Source organism: Trematomus bernacchii, unplaced genomic scaffold (genome assembly GCF_902827165.1).
Source record: "Trematomus bernacchii unplaced genomic scaffold, fTreBer1.1, whole genome shotgun sequence".
NCBI lineage: Eukaryota > Metazoa > Chordata > Actinopteri > Perciformes > Nototheniidae > Trematomus > Trematomus bernacchii.
In genome coordinates, this window is record NW_022987739.1 from 9193778 (window position 1) to 9214787 (window position 21010).

The 21010-nt window shown below is 37.5% G+C and overlaps 1 protein-coding gene and 1 long non-coding RNA gene across 3 annotated transcripts; both read left to right on the forward strand.

The window, feature by feature from the left end:
- Positions 1–88: 88 nt before the first annotated feature.
- On the forward strand, positions 89–18256 carry adgrl4 (adhesion G protein-coupled receptor L4). Of its 2 annotated transcripts, XR_004557246.1 has the most exons (17): positions 89–200; positions 600–746; positions 4327–4476; positions 5327–5476; positions 5843–5913; positions 6674–6853; positions 7399–7582; positions 7736–7849; positions 8465–8664; positions 12309–12488; positions 13939–14142; positions 14984–15204; positions 15737–15803; positions 15926–16017; positions 16205–16373; positions 17238–17371; positions 17491–18256. XR_004557246.1 is itself a non-coding variant. In XM_034147901.1 (16 exons), exons 1-16 carry the CDS (start codon positions 89–91, stop codon positions 17298–17300), a joined length of 2304 nt encoding a protein of 767 aa, XP_034003792.1. In that variant the 3' UTR covers positions 17301–18256. The 2 variants fall into 2 exon arrangements, 1 of the variants encoding a protein (XP_034003792.1); XM_034147901.1 differs by having other exon boundaries at positions 17238–18256.
- Positions 18257–20124: 1868 nt separating this feature from the next.
- On the forward strand, positions 20125–20883 carry LOC117495782. The gene is made up of 3 exons (XR_004557212.1): positions 20125–20210; positions 20640–20660; positions 20761–20883. It is a non-coding gene; the product is annotated as an uncharacterized LOC117495782 (long non-coding RNA).
- The last annotated feature ends 127 nt before the right edge of the window (positions 20884–21010 follow it).

Genomic DNA, 21010 nt, shown 5'->3' on the forward strand with positions numbered 1-21010 from the left:
GGGACTGTGCTGCATGTTTTTCAAAGCAGATTAAAGATCAAGACAGGAAGGGCCAGGTTTAGGGAAACAGGAAAACTGATGCAAGGAAATGGACTACGTCACTAGCCAGCCCACCACAGTCTGTGCTAAAAGTAGAATCGAGACCAGCGCAAGTATGGAGTCTTTGCTCAAGTCCCCAATGAAACTTATACTTTTGACAGGTACGTGAGCTATTATCTCCTCTAGCATGGCAGGTGTCTTATATAGGGAGACGACGGTGGATGTTACTGTGTTTATGATGTCTATATGTTGGCTATGATAACTTTGGGCTATGTGATGGGGCAGCAGTTGAGTTTTATATGAGATTTGCAAATCATTTAAAAATTATAATTTATGTTTTTTTCAGTGTTCGTTTGCTGCATGAGATGGATTCTTAATGTGTATTGTGTCTCAATGGATTAGTTCAGTGGATCACGTGTGGTTACATGCAACAGAGATAAAAATGCAATTTTTACTGGAACCACACATGCTTAAAGAAGCGGCAGTGGCGTCAGAAAATTAGTTAGACATGGTTTAAGTTAAACTTACACACTCTTGTATATGATATTGTGTCTACGCAGCATGGCTTTCCAGTCTGATGGACCCATGCAGCTTCTCTGACATTTGTGATTCTTGTCACCGACTTGCAACATGCAAGGCCCTGAACGGATCAAATGCCTGCTTCTGCAACCATGGATATACTGGCGATGGAACAACGTTTTGCAACGGTGAATATAAACATACAAAAACAACAGTATCTCACTGAGAGTTTAGCAAATGATGCAAGCGTATAACCTTGTGTGTGGCTGTCATTGAAGCTTAGACTATTTTTGGAAGCCTTTGTCGTTTGTGGCTGCTCAACATCCAAGCGGACAGAAGTATAAGGCAGGCATTCCTACACATGTCGGCTAATTTAACATATATTTGGAGGGTGATGGTTGACTTCAGGGGGAAAACAAGGGTGTAAGCAGTTGAAAAATATAGGCACTAGATGTGTTAATCTTCCTAAACTGCCATGACTTAAACACATTAAATGTTACATTTGAAAATGCATTCACATTTAAAACACTACCTGTGGTCTTTTGATCAACACATATCAGTGTGTTGTGTACAGTAATAATCTTCTGCAAATGTTGTCTCTAAAATTTGAGATTGTTAGCCCAAAAAAATACTCATATTCTTGTTAAACTATGGTAAAAAAACGTAGTAAAATATTCGTACCATCAAATGTAACTTTAACTTGTAACTCTTGTGCTTGAGCTGAAGTTTCAAAACACAAAGGCACTGTGTGGTTGAGTTTAAGTTGGATATGTAAAACATTTAATTAATTAATTTAACTTCTTCTTCTTCGTGTTCTTGTCCGAACTTTTGAGAGTGTGTCAGTGTTTTGGAAACTGCAATATTTGAATTCCCCACATCCTCTTCACATCATTAAGAGTGGAATTCAAAGAAAACACTGCAATGTAGAAAGATATCTCCACGATCCAGCTGTATTAGGAACTTTTTTAATGGCCAATGCTGCCTCTCTGTCAGCATTGTTAATCCTGTTATGTTTCTGGGCTGATTAGAATTCCTGGAACACGTTTAGTTTCCTGACCAAACATGATCACCATCACAGTACAGCTTACATATTTCAAGAGCCAAAAGTAAATCAAAAAGTGAGCACTACAAACACTGTGGTAAAGGATTTTTTGAGGTAAAAAAGCAGAATGAAGTTCCCTAGTACCAGATTTAAAAATAATTCAAAGAATTCAAATTGTATGAAATGTCAAAAGCACCCAATTGCAGCATATGCAGTTTTAATGAATACAATATAATTGATATATGAAATATTTGCCATGGGTCCTTTATTTAAAGGATTACATACTGGGGGGGGGGGGGCAGGGATACTTGGTCAGTCATTTTATAGAAGACAGGAACAGATACAGCAGACACAGGCCTATCCCCAGATAACCTGCCTGGAAAATAATAAAATGGCTTATTTTCTTCAGATTAAATGCATCACTTTATTTAAAAAACAAAGTGACAAAAGCACTCTACTGTGTCCTTATAAGTGATTCATGGAGCGTGTGGATACAGTTTTTGCGCAATAATGACAGCTCAAGGGTCCCTGGTGTCATGAGGTATTTCCCCTTTGAATACAGTCACCTCTCTCTTCCGAGCAGAGGATATCCTATCCCGGACAATATATGTGCAAAAGGTACAGAGGAGAGGAAGAGCAAAGCGTCCATCAAAGACGGAAAGTGAAAACAACAGTGGAAAGTCTTACCAGGTCATTTCCAATAAACAGAGCGAAGCGAGACGGAGGGTGGGTTTGAGAATAAAGCTGGAACAGCACTTTCTAAAATGCGTGGGCCCCGGGCAGCGTTCACAGCAAACTGCTCTGTATGGAGCTTTCTAAACAAAGGGCAACAATGAAATAAAGTATTTTAGTTTTTTCTCAAAAGTCAAAAAACAACCACTAGTGAAATGTAACTAAGTACATTTATTCAAGAGCTGCTCTTAAGTACAATCTTTAGGTACTTCCATTTTACGCTACTCCATACAGTAATACTCGGCTAAGTTTTGAAGGCAACATTGCACTTTTTACTTTACTTAAAGGTGGGGTAGGTAAGTTTGAGAAACCGGCTCGAGATCGCTAGAATTTGAAAATACACAACCGGAGAAAATCTGCCACTTCCTTATAGAGCCCCTCCTCCAACACACACGAACGCGCACATGACCAATGAGGGCACGAGATAAGTTTGTGCACAGATGGAAGGCTGACAGGCAGGTAGGCCATCCAGTTATTTTAGCCGGGCCGGCTAAAATGATTGGTCGTACTTTTTACAGTACTACAGCTTCCACAGATGACATTTTTTAATGGATTTTTTGTCAAAGCACTTAAGATATTTATTGCTATCGGGATGTTGAGAGCATTCCATGGAATATAACAAAAAGTGTATCTCGAGCCGGTTTCTCAAACTTACCTACCCCACCTTTAATTTCTTTGACATTTCACAGCTTTAGTTACTGGTTAGTTTCCAGTGTTAGATTATGAATACACACAATATAAATCAACTAACGAATGATAAAGTATTTTTATGGATTAAGTTTAACTATCACTAAAACACAACTGAGCGTCATCAATTTCAAATAAGCACCAGGACCCAGAAACAAGATCGAATCAAAGTATTCCTAAATATAGTCCATAGTCAGAAATTCATTTAAAGCCCAAAACTGGCCTCTTTGGAATTCAATCTGGAAATATGTTGACATGTGGATCGAATGGGGTTAGTTTTCACGATATTCATACATGGATTAATATAGGAAATCCACATTTACCCTAGAAATAATCTTACCAAATCATCACTCCTGAATTGACAGCTAAAAGCACCACATGTTTTTAGTGCTTGCTCTGGTTTCCTTTTTTGGAGAACATTCACATAGGCAATCCTGCCACCATGCCTCAAGCATGCCATGCTAATTTGGGTGTTCTGTGGTGCTTCCTATTTAACTCAAGCGGAAATAGCTTAACTGCAGTATTTTAAGTTAAACATAAAGGATTAACATCACTGTTTGCAAGTGCTCTCTCTGATAGGCCAGCCATTTTGCATGTTGAAGACATTCATTGTTGAAGAGGCAAAGCAGAGATTAATATTTTCTTCACCGGCTGAGACCAAAATGTATTTCAGCAACAAAATATGTAGTTTTTCACGGATGCTTTGTCAGTACTCCATTACAATTATCTCAAAATGTCCCCAACAGAAACTTACAAATCAGCTAATTGGAACATGTCCAGGCATTTCTCTAGAGTATCTTGAAAGGTCTTATGGGAAATGTAGCAGAAGGAGGACTGACACATGGTAGACTGAACACAAGTAAAATGGGAAACTATTACAGTCCAATTAATCAAAGAGCATACTGTGAATAAACCTTTAAATATTATAGATCAATTAAATAACTCGTACCTAGTGTTTAAATATAAGAAAGAAGATCCTTGTCCAAACAAAGGGGGAAGTACATGTCTTTAACTTGCTGAATTAGTAAATGCTTTTGTAGATCTAAATATGTTTTCATACATTTGTATTTGTACCAAAAAAGAGGCGAATGTCTACGAAGTGTTGAGCTGTTACAAGTGTTCATTCGCCTGCTGGTCAGTGCGTATTTACACAGTCTGGGCTGTTCACAGCAACATTAAAGCAGCCAGTAAAAATGTGTTTTATTGTCCCCGCTTATCCAATTTTCCAGTTTTTGTGGCATATTTTTATGTTTATTTTCTACAGCAAATAACCCAGTTTACTTTCTGTCCTTGTTTTTTCACCACAGATGACAACGAGTGCCAGAATGTGACCAATATCTGCGGGGAGAGGGGGAGCTGCACCAACACAGCAGGCAGCTACTACTGTACATGTGTCTCTGGATACACATCGACAGGACTGGCCAAGTTCCAGCCCAACGATGGCACTGAATGCATCGGTAATGTCCAATTCGCTCAGAATTATACATGTAAAGGCATTCAGTTTGGTCACATACACACGTACTGACAGAGGGCCTCACATACCAACAGGCTGGATATCATGTTTATTTGTGAAAGCAGCAACCACACTGCTGGGAAGGCGGCGTCAGGAGTGTGTGTGTGTGTTGTGTGTGTGTGTGTGTGTGTGTGTGTGTGTGTGTGTGTGTGTGTGTGTGTGTGTGTGTGTGTGTGTGTGTGTGTGTGTGTGTGTGTGTGTGTGTGTGTGTGTGTGTGTGTGTGTGTGTGTGTGTGTGTGCGTGTGTGTGTGCATGTGTGTGTGTGTGTGTGTGTGTGTGATGTTTTCTCTGCAACTGTACTGAGGAGGATAAAGGTGTTGGAGGTGATTCTTCCCCTCGGCCTTTCACTTCCTTCCTAGCTGCTATTCTGAGTAACCACCCGAGATCCTTTGCTCCATTTGCAAAAGATAAACATTCATCCCATGTTGTAGCATTATGTATTCCTACAGATATCCAAGTGGGTGGCAAACATTATTTATTACAGTGCAAGCACGTACAGTAGCTGAATTTATAAACCGGTTTATGAATATTCAAATGTGTAACATGCGTGTACGATTTCCAGTTTCTCTTCCTTAATCAATAAAACAGTGTATTAAATGTAATGAGCAGGAAAACTCTTTATTTGTAGGAGATCTTTGCTTCACTCTCAGCAAATTTCTCCAATTTTAAGATAGAAATAGAACTAAACGTCTGTATTTATTATGTATTTGCTTTATGTTATGTTGTGAGTTTGACGTTAATCATATTGTGTTGGTCTTTTATTGGCGCTGAACCCTTCATTTGCACCTCACAGATATTGATGAATGCCAGTCAAGACAGATCTGTGGACCAAACTCACGCTGCCATAATACGAATGGATCCTTCTATTGCACCTGTCAGCGTGATTACATCCCAACTTCAGGCACTAAGCACTTTGATCCAGAGACAGGCGTAAGATGTAAAGGTCGGTATGAGGATGGAAGAGCTCACAAGCACACCGACACACAACTGGCTCTTACATCCAAGGACATACATCTTTCTTCATCTCTCTCCCTTTTTATTTTTGTACTTTCTCTGTCACAGTCACACAAACCACACAGGATTGCATTTTATAGATTTTTTGGGAGAATCTATTATGCAATACGTCAAGTTAACGGTGAAATCTGCAGTTTTCTGATGTTTCAGTTCATAACAAAGAGTGTCCTGGGATGTTATGTCTGCCGGTTTTAATGCAATTTGGAGAATTGACTATGACATGCTTTATAATGGTAAACTAATGGAAATACAATCATCCATCATAGAGATACTTAAGGTAATTGTTGTTTTCCAGAGCATCCCCAAAAATACTGCCACGACAACATCGGGTGTATCACACAGACTGTCAACAAAACACTTGAATATGTAAGTACCCTTCCTCAGGATTCCAGCCAAATAAGGTAAACATACATATGATGAGAGTGCCCTCTGTTGGAGAGAAATAGGATCACCTTGAGATGAAACATGCAGAAAGTATATTGAACAGCGAGACACAAGAGAGACTGCCACTTGCTGTACGAGCATATTTTTTTCAGGCCTTTTTGAATTTGTTTTGTAGTGCCATTATTCGTCCTATTGACCTAGAATTGTACTATTGTTACTAGAGAAAGAAGGAGATTATTATTATTTAACTCACATACTCACATGCTCTCCAGCCTTCAACTTCAGATTTTGGCATAGTGCATAGACGTTTAGAAGGTTGAAACAAGTATTGTTTTAAATTTAAATATATTTTAGATACACTTTGAGGTTGCTATATCTATGAAATAAAGACTCATTGCCCGCAGGTGGAAATCTTAAAAGTTAATTGTCTATTGCTTTTTTTTATATTTAATATGTCAGGTCTAGACTGTTTCTCTGTAGGGGGCAACGTTTTTTCTGAGAATGACAAAACAGCTCCCCCTAGTGGGAAAACTAGTTGAACAATATTGAGTTTGTGAGTGAACCACATACCAGTTTTATATTTTCTTTAAAAGGAGATTAAAAGCTGTATCAGATTTTGTTAATTTCACAGTGTATATCCAACAAAATCTACAATACATCAAAGGATAGGTTGTAAAATGTTGTAGAAAAGTGATATTATAAATACTCTCTCAAATACCCTCCCCCCATCCTACCATCCTAGATGAGCAACATCACGGAGCCTCAGAGTCTACTGAAGGAAATCGTCAAGCAGACGTCCGGCGAGCTCACATCGGTGCAAGTGATCGCATATGTTGAGGCCTTGTGTCGATCTGCATCAACCCTGAGTGCGGAGGGAAAGGATTCCCCTGTCAAACCGTCCGTCATCAACTCCACTCTCACAGTAATCTTTGTTTAGCATTCTCCTTTCTCAATCAACGTTTGGAGTCCTGCCTGAACAGCAGTTATGCTTTGAACTGGTTTTGGAGGAAAAAAAGCCACTGTATACAATCCAGTTCTAACTTATCTAAGAATGTTGCTACAGTAGTATGATATGCATTTCTGGGAAATACAATTTAGAGACTTGAGTATTGTTGGATCTAAGATGAAAGCTGCTGGGTTTTGGGACAATATGTAAGATAAATTGATGCTTAAACAAAAATGATGCAAAATGTGACCATAATTGAACACCAAAATTGTCCACTTATCTCTCCCTTGCACTTGTTTTAAAAAAACATATCCTTCAATTAAATATTTAGAAAAATCTCTGTGATATAGGTTCCTATGTGCAGAAAATAATAAAAGCCAATCATATCCAGCAATCATTGCAACATCAAGGGAGAAAACTAATGTTTAATCATACCTAATTAGACACATATTTCAGTACAGGCATATGTTACATGTTTAGCTATCACACACATGTCACGCTGATAAATCTGTTTTCTACAGAAATTAGTGAAAGCAGTAAACAACTTGGTGGAGAAGGATGAACTGGTGGCTTGGAGCCGAATGAAAGAAGAGCGCCGGGAACATACCATCACCAAGCTGCTACACACTGTTGAAGAAAGTGCTCTGAGTCTGGCTAACAACTACAAGACTCCAACTGAGCTTGAAATCAAAGCCACGGAAATGGGTGAGATTATTATTAACTCAGGGCTCTCCAATTATATTAAATTGTCCTGCCATTTATTCCCACCTGTGTGCAAAAAAGTGGGGTTTTGGATAATTGTCATTTTTATATTTAAATTCCTTGACATCCTTGACTTTTTTTTCTCCTCCACCACAGAATTGAAACTCTTCACTTTTAATGCCCGTCACACAAAAGCCAAACTGTCTGTTACAATGGGAGGAGATCACATCAATCTAACTCCCAAACTGAGACCAGAGGAGGACAGAAATGGTAAAGAAGCTACTTCACATGTTGGAAACAATTCTGTGACCATCTGCGTGCTTGGGTGTACAGGGAGTACTGTTTTGCTACATGTTGCCATATGCCACAGACAGTGCGTTTAAGCCAAAGAAAAATTAAGTATTCATATCTTCTCTGTCATGCTCTATATACCAAAATATATTGCTTTATCTAAGTCTTTATTTTTGCTGATGCCTTCGGAGACATATAGTGGCTTCAATAAAATGTAAGAAATGAAATCAGATTTTGGTCACCTATCACAAGCAGGACTACTTCTTCCTAACTGAAACAACACAAACAAAAGAAGGCTTCTTTTCGAATTAAAAGTGTAATTAAATCAACAGTATTCCTTGGCTTTACACCCACATGCAGAAACCAATAAATAAAATCAATGATGGCAAGTGATTTTATGAGACTTAGAAGTCATTATTAGTGTGCTAATCTAGTTATGCATTCACAGTTGGTCAGATTTGCATAAAGACTTCTCCAAAACATGTGTATCCATGATATAAGAGAGTTTTAATTGACTGGAAAAGTTTGATTACAAATACAGAAAGTAAGTTTGACTCCCTCCGGTCTTTGTTAAACTTGTTTTTGGTCCATCAGGAAGTGTGTCAGCGGTGTTTGTGCGGTACGACAGCATCAGTGACATCCTGAAGCCGAGCAGCGACCCAGGTGTCACCGACTACTCGCGCTATGCAGAGGCTGGGGAAATCACTGTCAACTCCCAAGTCATCGCAGCAGCCGTCAGACCTGCTGACGTCTACCAACTTGACCATGTCACCTTCACTCTCAGACACAACGAGGTAAAGATACATAAAAGAGTGCCGAGGCTGCCTACATTGTTTTTCCACTATTGATATTCACAAACAAAAGGATAGATAGATAGATCTGTGTTAGTATTATTGCTCTCATTATCAAGGTTAATTGTACTTTATATATATTTGATTTATGTATAATAATCTCAGTGACAGATAGACAGATAGATACAGTAGATAGATAGAAAGATAAATAGATAGATAGATAGATAGATAGATAGATAGATAGACAGACAGATAGATAGATAGACAGACAGACAGACAGACAGACAGACAGATAGATAGATAGATAGATAGATAGACAGACAGACAGACAGACAGACAGACAGACAGACAGACAGACAGACAGACAGACAGACAGACAGACAGACAGACAGATAGATAGATAGATAGATAGATAGACAGACAGACAGACAGACAGACAGACAGACAGACAGACAGACAGACAGACAGACAGACAGACAGACAGACAGACAGACAGACAGACAGACAGACAGACAGACAGACAGACAGACAGACAGACAGACAGAGAGAGAGAGAGAGAGAGATAAATAGATAGATAGATAGATAGATAGACAGACAGACAGACAGACAGACAGACAAATAGATAGATAGATAGATAGATAGATAGATAGACAGACAGACAGACAGACAGACAGACAAACAGACAGATAGATAGATAGATAGATAGACAGACAGACAGACAGACAGACAGACAGACAGACAGACAGACAGACAGATAGACAGATAGATAGATAGATAGATAGATAGATAGACAGACAGACAGACAGACAGACAGATAGATAGACAGACAGACAGACAGACAGACAGACAGACAGACAGACAGACAGACAGACAGACAGAGAGAGAGAGAGAGAGAGAGAGAGAGAGAGAGAGATAAATAGATAGATAGATAGATAGACAGACAGACAGACAGACAGACAGACAGACAGACAGACAGACAGACAGACAGACAGACAGACAGACAGACAGACAGACAGAGAGAGAGAGAGAGAGAGAGAGAGATAAATAGATAGATAGATAGATAGATAGACAGACAGACAGACAGACAGACAGACAAATAGATAGATAGATAGATAGATAGACAGACAGACAGACAGACAGACAGACAAACAGACAGATAGATAGATAGATAGATAGACAGACAGACAGACAGACAGACAGACAGACAGACAGATAGACAGATAGATAGATAGATAGATAGATAGATAGACAGACAGACAGACAGACAGACAGACAGATAGATAGATAGATAGATAGATAGATAGATAGATAGATAGATAGACAGACAGACAGACAGACAGACAGACAGACAGACAGACAGACAGACAGACAGACAGACAGACAGACAGACAGACAGACAGACAGACAGACAGACAGACAGACAGACAGACAGACAGATAGAGAGAGAGATAGATAGATAGATAGATAGATAGATAGATACTTTATTTATCCCAAATTTGGCAATTCATTTGTTACAGCAGCATTTTGACAGTAAATCTTCAGGAATTACAAAATTACTTGATTCAAATACAAATAAAATAAAATAAAGATTCACATTTTAAAAACAATATGTCCATATTCTCAGTAATAAATACTTTATTCAGAGGAGTAACTAAACACTTTAAAATATACAGAATACATGTATGCTTCTTCAGAGAGTCAGTGTTTTCACCCAGCTGTACAGCAGCCGGTGGATCTTCTTCGTTTATCAAACCCTTATTGACTAGATCTATTAAAGCACAATTTGTTAACTCAACCTAGACTAAAGTAGCTATTTTATGACATCCAAACACAGTTTAGGCATCTTTTACCCTTTCCTGCGACCTGAAACTTGCTGCTACCTTTGATTTGTCACATACAGTGTGATTCATTTCATCAACATTACAGTATCTTCCGTTAAGACATTTTGAAACATCATAATCTACCTTGTCAAACTGCAGAAGATCATTGCGCTGCGTTTTGCTTTGAAATCGGCTTCCTATTCCCACACTGCCTCTCGCAGTAACTTAACAACTTCCAGAGTCTCCATTAAAGTCAAATTCAAATAAACTCACCTGGGAGGAGTAGATAGTGCTTCGTGTAAGTTTTTTTTAATGACATTTTAGGATTTTATTCCATGTATTTCTTGTAATGACCTTCATGTTCAGGGGAAATGGAAGAGGAAAGGTGAATAGATGATGGTGGAAAGCGGAGTAATGAGGGAAATAACCCTAAAAGTTAATGTACTGGTATTTTCTTTTAAGATAATTAAAATGTATGAGAAAGTGAAATCATTATTTTTGTTAGACCCTTGAGGCTTAAGCCTAACAAAGGAGGTTATGATTTATGTTGAGCAGCTCAAATCCTCCTAAATTGCCTTTAAAGAGCAACAATCAATAATTTTGGCTCCATTTCCGTGCAGACTCTTTTTCCTTGGAGCACTTTGGGATTTTTCTACGCTTACACCTGTTCAGTATTCTTGTGACACAGTCTGCATGCATTTATTCGAGGGGGAAAATGTGGTAATTTAAGCGGTTAAATCGCTAGTTTTTACAAAAGAAAATCAGAAACATTACAACTGGTCTGTTTAAAATGTAATGTAATGTAATCACAGTAATGATTTTGAGAAAAGGAGTCAATCTGATATATACACACAGCTTTGTTTAATTTAATGTATTTGTGGCAGTGGTCATTTTTACCAAAAAAGTGGTTGTTGATCATTTTAATTCAAGTACATTTGCACATAACAATTAATGGAAAATAAGTTGACCTCTTCTATGAATGCAGTATGTCATATTAATATTCATTTGCACTGCTGTACTGTTTTACATCCCAATGAAGTGTTTTTTCTGCAAAAACACCCACAATGAGCAGTAATGCACGTGACTCAAACATTCATGTTGACCCAGCGTTGTGCATGAGGACTATTTGGCATTTTATTTTTTCTTACATTAGTAATAAAGTTGTGAGACAACAAAAACTAAGAAAAGCCAATAGAGAACAACATAAATGAAAATGTGAACCCACAAAAATGACATTAAAGAAACATTATAGAACATTTGTATTTATTCAAATTCAAATTGAATAGACCAAATTGAAAGTGTTATTTATAATTTATTTTCAGTCTGTTTACATTCCCATAATAAGTCATGGAGTCTTTAGTTGAAATAAATAATATTAAGTTCTACAGTGAATATTGTATCATTGTTAGGGTTATTACTGTAGTTTATTATCTAACTCAAAGTCAAGTCAAAGTCAACTTTATTGTCAATCTTCCAGTTTGTGTGCACAGACAGAGAGATCAAAATACCGTTTCCCACAATCCCGAATATAAAAACAAATGTATATAAAAATATGTGTGCAAATATGTATATATATACACAGAATGAAAGACACATTTTTACATGTGCACACATTAAGACCTAAATAAAAGCAAAACAATCAATATATACAAAATTCGGCATAAATCATGTCTTCTCCTTTTGAAATTAAATGAATAATAGTAGTAATAATAATAATAATAATAAAAGTAATAACCCCCTGTGGTGGAATTGCAAAGCAGCAGCCGCTCAAAAATGAATAAAACCGCACCATGAAGAGTTAACGGTGTCTTTGTTCCTCCCCTTAAGCCCGTCGACACGCAGGCCGATGTGACCAGTTGTGCGTTCTGGGAGTATGAGGCGGCCCTCCTGAGGGGCCGCTGGGCCACGCACGGCTGCAGGACCCTCCACGTCACCAGCAACGCCACCACCTGCTCCTGCACCCACCTCACACACTTCGCCATCCTCATGTCCTCGGGGCGAGCCAATGTGAGTGATCATACATTAAAAATACAACTGTGCAAAGCTATTCCCTTTTTTTACATTTATTCACTGGGGATCTACATTATTTATTTATGGTTTTCGAAAAAGGTTCATCATAGTGTACACATTTATTTTCAGAGAGGGTAAAAGTTGAACCTTATATCTGGATCTTTATGGAAAAGGATTTATTTATTGAAACTGTTTACAATAGAGACAGAAAAATAATAGACCTTAGATCTATGACAATGTATAATTTAACTATATAACACATTGTTAATCTAACATCACTGAGGAAGTGCATATGTTTAATGTTTAATGCTTACAATTATTATTTATATGACCTTTTATTTATATAATAATGTCATACTCAGGCATTTTATTGTTGTTTCAAGTTTCTCCAAAATGTCTAAAGCTGAACGTCTTTTTGACATTGCATTTCAGATAATCAAATCTTTAAAAAAAATATATATATATTTATTTATCTTAAGAAATCTCAACGTCCTTGATTCATAAAATCCAATTTATCTGGATAAAACAAATTATTTGCTGTTATAAAATTGAAATAATACTTAATATTTATTTAGATTAAACACTGTTAAGATGTGCCTCTATTTTCTCCGGTTTCACACCTATACAATAATAATAATAATAATAATAATAATAATAATAATAACTTTAATTGATATAGCGCCTTTCATTAACCCAAGGTCGCTTAACAATGAAACATTTAAGGACAAGACATAAAACAGGGGGCAGAAATGGAAGTGTTACATTGCAGGGGGGGGAAGAGTGAGTTAATGTTGGAAGGCTTTGTTGAACAGATGAGTTTTCAGGGTTTCACAAATAAAACAATAGGTTATTTAAAGCCAGTATTTTGTGTTTAAGGTGTTAAACCTTTAAAACATAGCAAGTTCTTTCTAACTAAGGCTTTGTTGGTATTAAGTTGCACTCAAGATAATATGTTTGATAACTTGTGAGACAGCAATTTAAACAAAACAAAAAGTCCAAAGCACAAACAGTGAAACTGTGTTTGTCTTAATAGCTCCTGAAGGCAACGTGACTCACTGTAACACTGATTGGCAAAGTCAGTGTGGGAGATAAGCACCCACAGCTTTACAGCACTCCGCAGTGCCCTTAAACTCCTACATGTTCTTTAGGGATCTGGGCTTAAACAAAAGGGAGTAGTGTATTTAGAAATTAAGAATTAACTTGCCAAAAGAAACAAAGCAATAAATAAGTTAAAATGAATAAAGTAAAAATGTTCCAAACCTTTTATCTGCAACAACAACTGGCTGATATGTGACCAGAGCTTTCCAGTCCGTCTGCAACATGTCGGCCCCGGCCTGTTCTCCCCCATGTGATATCAGATGATCCCAGGCAGAAAATACAACAGATTACAACTTCAGTGTACCATGAAACCGTGAATGAAACGCCTCCTTTTCCATTTGCTTCTCAGCTGGTGGCCCACCGCACCGTGCTGACCCGGATCACACAGCTGGGGATGATCATCTCCCTCATCTGTCTGTCCATGTGCATCTTCACCTTCTGGTTCTTCAGCGAGATCCAGAGCACCCGCACCACCATCCACAAGAACCTGTGCTGCAGCCTGTTCATGGCCGAGTTCGTCTTCCTGGTGGGGATCAACATGAACACACACAAGGTGAGCTGCGGATGAACCCGGGGAAACAAAGGAAATATCCTGTTAGTGTGTGTGTGCAGATGTGAGCCACTACTCAGAGATTTCATTAAGTCTATTAACCCCCATTTGAGTTTTAATAGTACATCGGAGGACATAGCACACTCCTCTCACTTAGACTTTAACTTGCCTTTTTACTGTAACAAGAGATCATTTCTGTTCATTTAATAATAATAATAATAATAATAATAAAGCTTTATTTATATAGCACTTTTCAAACAACACATGCAGCTCAAAGTGCTTTACAAAATGGCACATCACAAGTTAAAAACAAACAACAAGGAATTCCCCTCAGATTATTTGTTAAGAACTTTAAAAGGTACAAGCAGCAAAATATAACATTGTATCAGGTAAATAGACACAAGGAGGTAACATGTATGATAATTAAAATAATATAAATAATGGTTTCTCTCTGACAGGTAAGACACAAGACAACTGAGTCGATGCAACAATATCAAATATGGAATATAATATAAAACCCCATAAAACAAAGTGAACATATAGGTATAAATTCCTCTAAAGGCTTTTTTGACATCCAAATAATTTAAAATTCGCAATAAATCACATGCATTAGGCTTAACAAGCAAACACATATGTGCAAACGACATTACTTACATAAAGAGGCTAAATAACTGAACTTTTTCACATCATGAAATTGTGAATTATCTGTCCCCCTCTCTCTCTCTCCCTCTCTCTCTCCCTCTCTCTCTCCCTCTCTCTCTCTCTCTCTCTCTCTCTCTCTCTCTCTCTCTCTCTCTCTCCCTCTATCCCTCTCTCCCTCTCTCTTTTGTCTGTTTCTTGGCAGCTCTTCTGCTCGGTGATTGCAGGGCTGCTGCACTATTTCTTCCTGGCGGCCTTTGCCTGGATGTGCATCGAGGGCATCCATCTGTACTTAATAGTTGTTGGCGTCATCTACAACAAAGGCTTCCTGCACCGTAACTTTTACATCTTCGGCTACGGGAGCCCGGCGGTGGTCGTTGCCATCTCGGCGACTCTCGGCTCCAAGTATTACGGCACTGATAAAGTGTAAGTGGAAGGAGAGGTGTTTATTGTTTGCACCACCGGACACCAAAGCAAATTCCTTTGTCAACGTAACTGGCAATAAACTTGATTCTGATTCTGAAGACAAAGGCTTTTACAAAAACCTCTTCTTCAAACTTAATAAGCATTTTTGAGGAAAGGAAGATAAACACATTACATTAATTATAAATACAAGGGGACAGAGATTACATGTGGCCTGCAGGGACAACAAGGAAGTAAAGGACGCTTGGAATGAATACAAATCTATAAATAAAAGTAAGTCTGTTGTTTATTAAAGTCAAATATAATTAAAAGATTGAGGTTAAGCAAAAGTAGTGCGAATTGTTATTGTTTTTGTTTTTGCAAGATAAGAAAGGTATTTAACTAGACCATACAATATTGTCATAATTAAGATAAGGCTCGATTAGACTGGAGTGAAATGATCGAGGGTATTGATTTGCAGGAAGAGGGATTATTGCAACAAAGAGATGTTTAAACATTCAGTCAATAAATAACACTTTCTATATTTGCATTGCAGGTGCTGGCTGAGCACAGAAAATCACTTTATTTGGAGTTTCATTGGCCCGGCGTGTTTGATCATTCTGGTAAAGATCTAAAAATGGCTTTAAAGAATTCATTTGAATCATCAAACAGGGATTGTTTAAAAGATGAATATACAGTTGCTCATGTTTGTTGTTATTTGTGTTTTGATCGGTCTCCACTGAAGGTTAATCTCTTGGCTTTTGGAGTCATCATCTACAAAGTGTACCGGCACACTGCTGTGAAGAGGCCTGAAATCAGCCACTATCAAAACATCAGGTAGGATTATCCGTCCTGCTGTGGAGAAGATCAAAGGAATAAGAAGAAATGAAGCTGAAATGTTCTCAGCTGGTAGATTAATATGATACCATGTGGTGTTCTTGTTTACAATTAGTTGTTTGAGACTTTCTTTGTGGCGTCGCTGTGTTAAAGTCAGTGTGTTGTCGTCGTCGTCGTCCCCCCCCAGGTCCTGTGCCCGCGGGGCCCTCGCTCTGCTCTTCGTGCTCGGGGCCACCTGGACCTTCGGGGTCCTGCACATCCTGCACGAGACCACCCTCACTGCGTACCTGTTCACCATCGCCAACGCCTTCCAGGGGATGTTCATCTTCATCTTCCTCTGTGTGCTGTCCAGAAAGGTGAAGATTCTCAAATGTTTCTACTTATTTATTCAATTGTTTGTTTTTCATTACATGTATCGAGTGACTATAGTTAGACAGTGAGCCTTTCAGATCAACAGGAAAGAAGTTTATTGCCAACCAGATTCATGATAGTATGTCCGAATCACAATCAGAATACCTTCATTCGTCCCACAGCGGGGACATTGACTTAAAGTGAAGATAGAGACACAAATATAGAAGACTATTAAAAAGGGCATACACATAATATAAAAAAATTAAAAAAGTGATTTCAATTTACAAGTAACGTTCGTAATACATTTCCAATTGACATATTGCACACAAGTGTTATTGCACAGTAGTGGTGCCGTAGTCTGTGTTGAAGTAAATAATACATTTAATTTAAATATGCTATCATAAGGTGATAGATAGAAGAAGTATTGAACTATTGTTATGTTAAAATAGCAATACAAAAATAACAAAATACTCCTTTACAAGTCCTGCATATACAAACATACAAACAGTAAGAAAAAGTACACGAGTATGAGCATCTAAATATCAACAACAATTTGACTTATTATGATAAATGATAATAATAATTCAGACTGCTATATTTATGGATTTACTGTATATTTTTGGAATACTATTACCGAGTCAATAACATGTAAGCATCATTTTAATGTTCTGCAGGGAGAGCTAATTTGATATATTTAATGATTAGTTTATTCTGTAACCAATGCCTATATGCATACAATTTTGATCAGAAAAAGTTCCCTACGTAAAAATTAACTATTATATTATATATTATGTTATATTGTATTATATTCTAGTGTTTTTTAAATACGTTTTCATCTAAATCTGACCTTCCTGAATGTGTTGTTCCAGATTCAGGAGGAGTACTACAGGCTTTTCAAAAACATGCCTTGTTGTTTTGAATGCCTGAGATGAATTGAGGAGAATAACGCCTGATCACCTGCACTTCTAGAATAATAGTCCACACTGAAGCCTGGCAGTATCCTGTGAGTCATGCTTTTTGTTTTCCAAAAATCCATGTGGGAGGAATTGTTAAGTTCAGATGTCTAATAAATGAAAAAAGGCAGCACTTGTAATTACTAAATGTCTTGTTTCCCTTTCAAAGACTGCCATCATCTATTCTTCATGTTGTTTGATTTCATGTTTACGATCTTATGTGCAACGCAGACTACTGTATCAACATTTCAAAAAACACATTCTTGTGTATTTTTTTTTCAGTTTAATGTAATGCCTTTGCAATAATCAGCCTTACTGTGCAGTCTCTTGTCTTTGTTCCTTTCTTGTGTTTCAAATTGATTTGTAAATTATTAAACATGAATGTGGCAAACTAACACATATTGTGCAGCGCACTTCTTTTATGTGCAAAATCAAAGGTCTCGTTTGAATACATTGTCTCCCTCCCATTTATGAACATCACAGGACTAAGTGTACAGTTTACTGAATATTTGGTAGGTAAATGGCTCCATCTGTTGGACATATGGAGGAACAGTCTTAGCACTGTAAACATTTTACACAAAATGACAGCTGGCAACCCTTTCTGATTTGTATGTGTGTCTGCATGATCAGACAAAATTATGTATTTAGCATGTTGGTCCATATGAGCTGTGATGTAGCCCTCAAAGGCTTTGTGATACTGAGCTATACATTAATACATATTGTGGTTGAACCTTTACTTCCTGCATGTGTTCTTGCTGTCTCTGAATTGTATTGACTTTAAGGAGCCTAGAGCTGGAAATTGAACCAAACTTACCAACATTATAATAGTAATATTGTCTCTTTCTATTCATATTCTGACTACCTAACAATTCATCAACGCACAACTGCAGTATAACAACCGACAGAGGCTAGCCAATAAAGTAAAGCAAATATCATGCAGTGTGTCAACTGGTTTTTCCTTCATGTATTCCAAAAGAGTTATATATATATATATTAAGGCTCTGATATCTGACAATAATCATGTTGAGGAAATATTTTCCTGCTTTTATAAAAATGGGGTGGTATGTTTTCTTGCCCAAATGTCTCACATGTTATCACTCTGTCTAAATTCTGGGCAGTTATTTGACTTGCAGATAGGTCTTCATCACTGCTTTTTTATAACCGCCAAATACATGTGCACTTATTTTCTCTATTTTCTTCTCAGTTTGGTGTAGTAGTGGCTTTGAATTCCTTGACTTTGACACATTCAGATGTATAACTAGAACTGAATCACCAAGTCTGTAAAGAGCACTGCTAGATTGAGACTTGTCATAGTGGTTATTTAGGTCAAGGAAAGTAAAGCTTCCTTCTGCTTAAGTATTGTAAAAGTCAAGAGAAATACTGAATTTACAAGAAAATCTGAGATACCTTAGCTAAAAAATGGGCTACTGAAACTCAGATCATGACATCACCTAACCCAAATGATCTAGAAAGGAGAAGAGTAAACTGAATTTGTCTTTTCTCTGTTTGTCTGTGAAGTTGGAGACCTCTATTGGCCGAAAATGAGAAAAGCAGAGGATCATGTGAGTTGAGGCCTGGGTATGAAAGTGGTGTGATTGCTTATGTGTGATAACACAAGGGAGTTGCGTGTTGGCAATCTGAACATTACTCCATCGACGACAAGAATTAAGCCTTTCGGTTCATTGCTGCTCGGTGTCATCACTCTCAAACTGCACATACTGTATAAACAGGGCTGTTTGAGGAGCCCTCTAGGCTGCGGCAGATTGTGAAATTGGCGTGAAGAGCAGCGATTCACCACACTGTTTGACTTTGTTTCACCCAGAAGGAGAGCTTTGTGATGGCGGGGAACAGTCTATACATTCTAGGAGCAGAAGTTGTTCCAGATATACAAGAAGTAAGAGAGTAAAGCAGCCTGCATCTGCTCTGTTCTCACTCCACCGGCTGGGTCTCACCCAGGGAATACAGGCAGATCCCACGGGGTTTTCTCCCTGCATTCAGCTGTGGAAAACTTGTTTTCTTCCTTTCTGAGGAATTAAAAATGAGGTTTTAACTTTGATACTCCTTAATACTGTGCTCAAAACAAGCTATCTTTTGAGTGCTGCTGCTGATTGTAAATGAGTATATTTACTGATATACTGAGACAATTCAAGATGCTTCCTTTGAATATTTTCATTTTAAGCAACTTTATACTCCTCATCTTCATCTCGGTGGCATATGCAGAACTTCATACGTTCTATCGCTTCATTTACCTGAGAGCTTTAGTTACCTTTCAAAATACAATTCGGTCCTGTGAAACATTTGGATTGCCCAATGTGCTGATTTTGAATTGGAATTAATGTGAAAAATCTCCTAAAAACTATTTAAAATCCCTTTTGGCTTGATAAAGTTACAACTAATGGTTATATATAACTAATTGTTGTCTAAATTGACCATTTATGAAGGGATAGCGGCCTCCTCTCTCTGGATCTCTACCAAAACACATTCAACACCGCACCATCAATCTATGTTCAAATCACAAATCAAACGTTGTTGTATATTTTAACTTTGTTGTTTGAATGTTATCCTGTACATGTGCCTTAAATACATGAGTGAAATGCATTATTATTATTAGTATTATTGTTATACCAACAACCTAATTTAGACAGTTATCTTTCACATATTATTGGTGTCACTCTGACATGTCACAGGTCAGCCTGGCTCTGCTGCATGTGTTTACTTTAAATCCCTCAGTCGTCTAAAGCGAACCTCTGTCCTGATCACAAGCTCACGAACAGTTTCCCAATGAAATCCCCCGCTGGTAAATATAAAAGACACATCTGAGATAATAGCTTCCACTTCTCCGATTCAACATGCAAGGGCTCCTCCTTTGTTGCCTTGTGGCGCTGGCCGGTAAGTTTGTATTCATTCATTCATAACAGTTTACTTGATATCTCAATTAATTAACATACACCTTACTCATAATAATGAGGTTGATTCAATTGTTGTTTTAAATCTGTGATTCAGTCCACGGTAATTTATTAATCTGTTTAGAGATTGACTTTAAAAATAGAGTGAGGTATCATTTACAGTGTTTGACTTCAGCCATCTATCTTTTTTAGTTGCATTTTAAGTAGATTCTGTTCTTATGAATCTAATGGCATTTAATTTGTTTTGTTACATGTAGTTTGTCTGTTTTTCAACATATTTGGACCCATTTGGAAATAATTTATTTAACACTTTTTCTCCTGAATTAAATGTTTTGATTAGCTCATAGATAAATAAAATTGGCAATGTATTTATGGTTTTAATGCTGACTATATCTGACTTTTATTCTTTTAGCAAGCCAAAGTGTCCATTTTGGTGAGTCTTGTAGTCATCATTACAAATTAAACATAACTTTTTTTGTTGCTATTCATAAAGTAAAAGTGAAGTGACATTTCCTTATGTAAACATTTTCCAGAGCTTGGTCTAAACCCGAAGAAAACGTACGAGTATACATATGAAGGAGTGGTACACTTTGGACTCGGCCAGCCAAACATTGCTGAGTCTGGCGCCAGAATGATGTGCAAGATCAAGATTGTTGGTGTTTCTCAAGAGACCTTCATCCTTCAGGTAAGAGTGACAATAGGAAGTCTCTCAATGTTGTATAAATACTTTATAAAACCTGTTACTGAGTATAGGCAGGGTATATTATTAAGTTGTTAATGAGT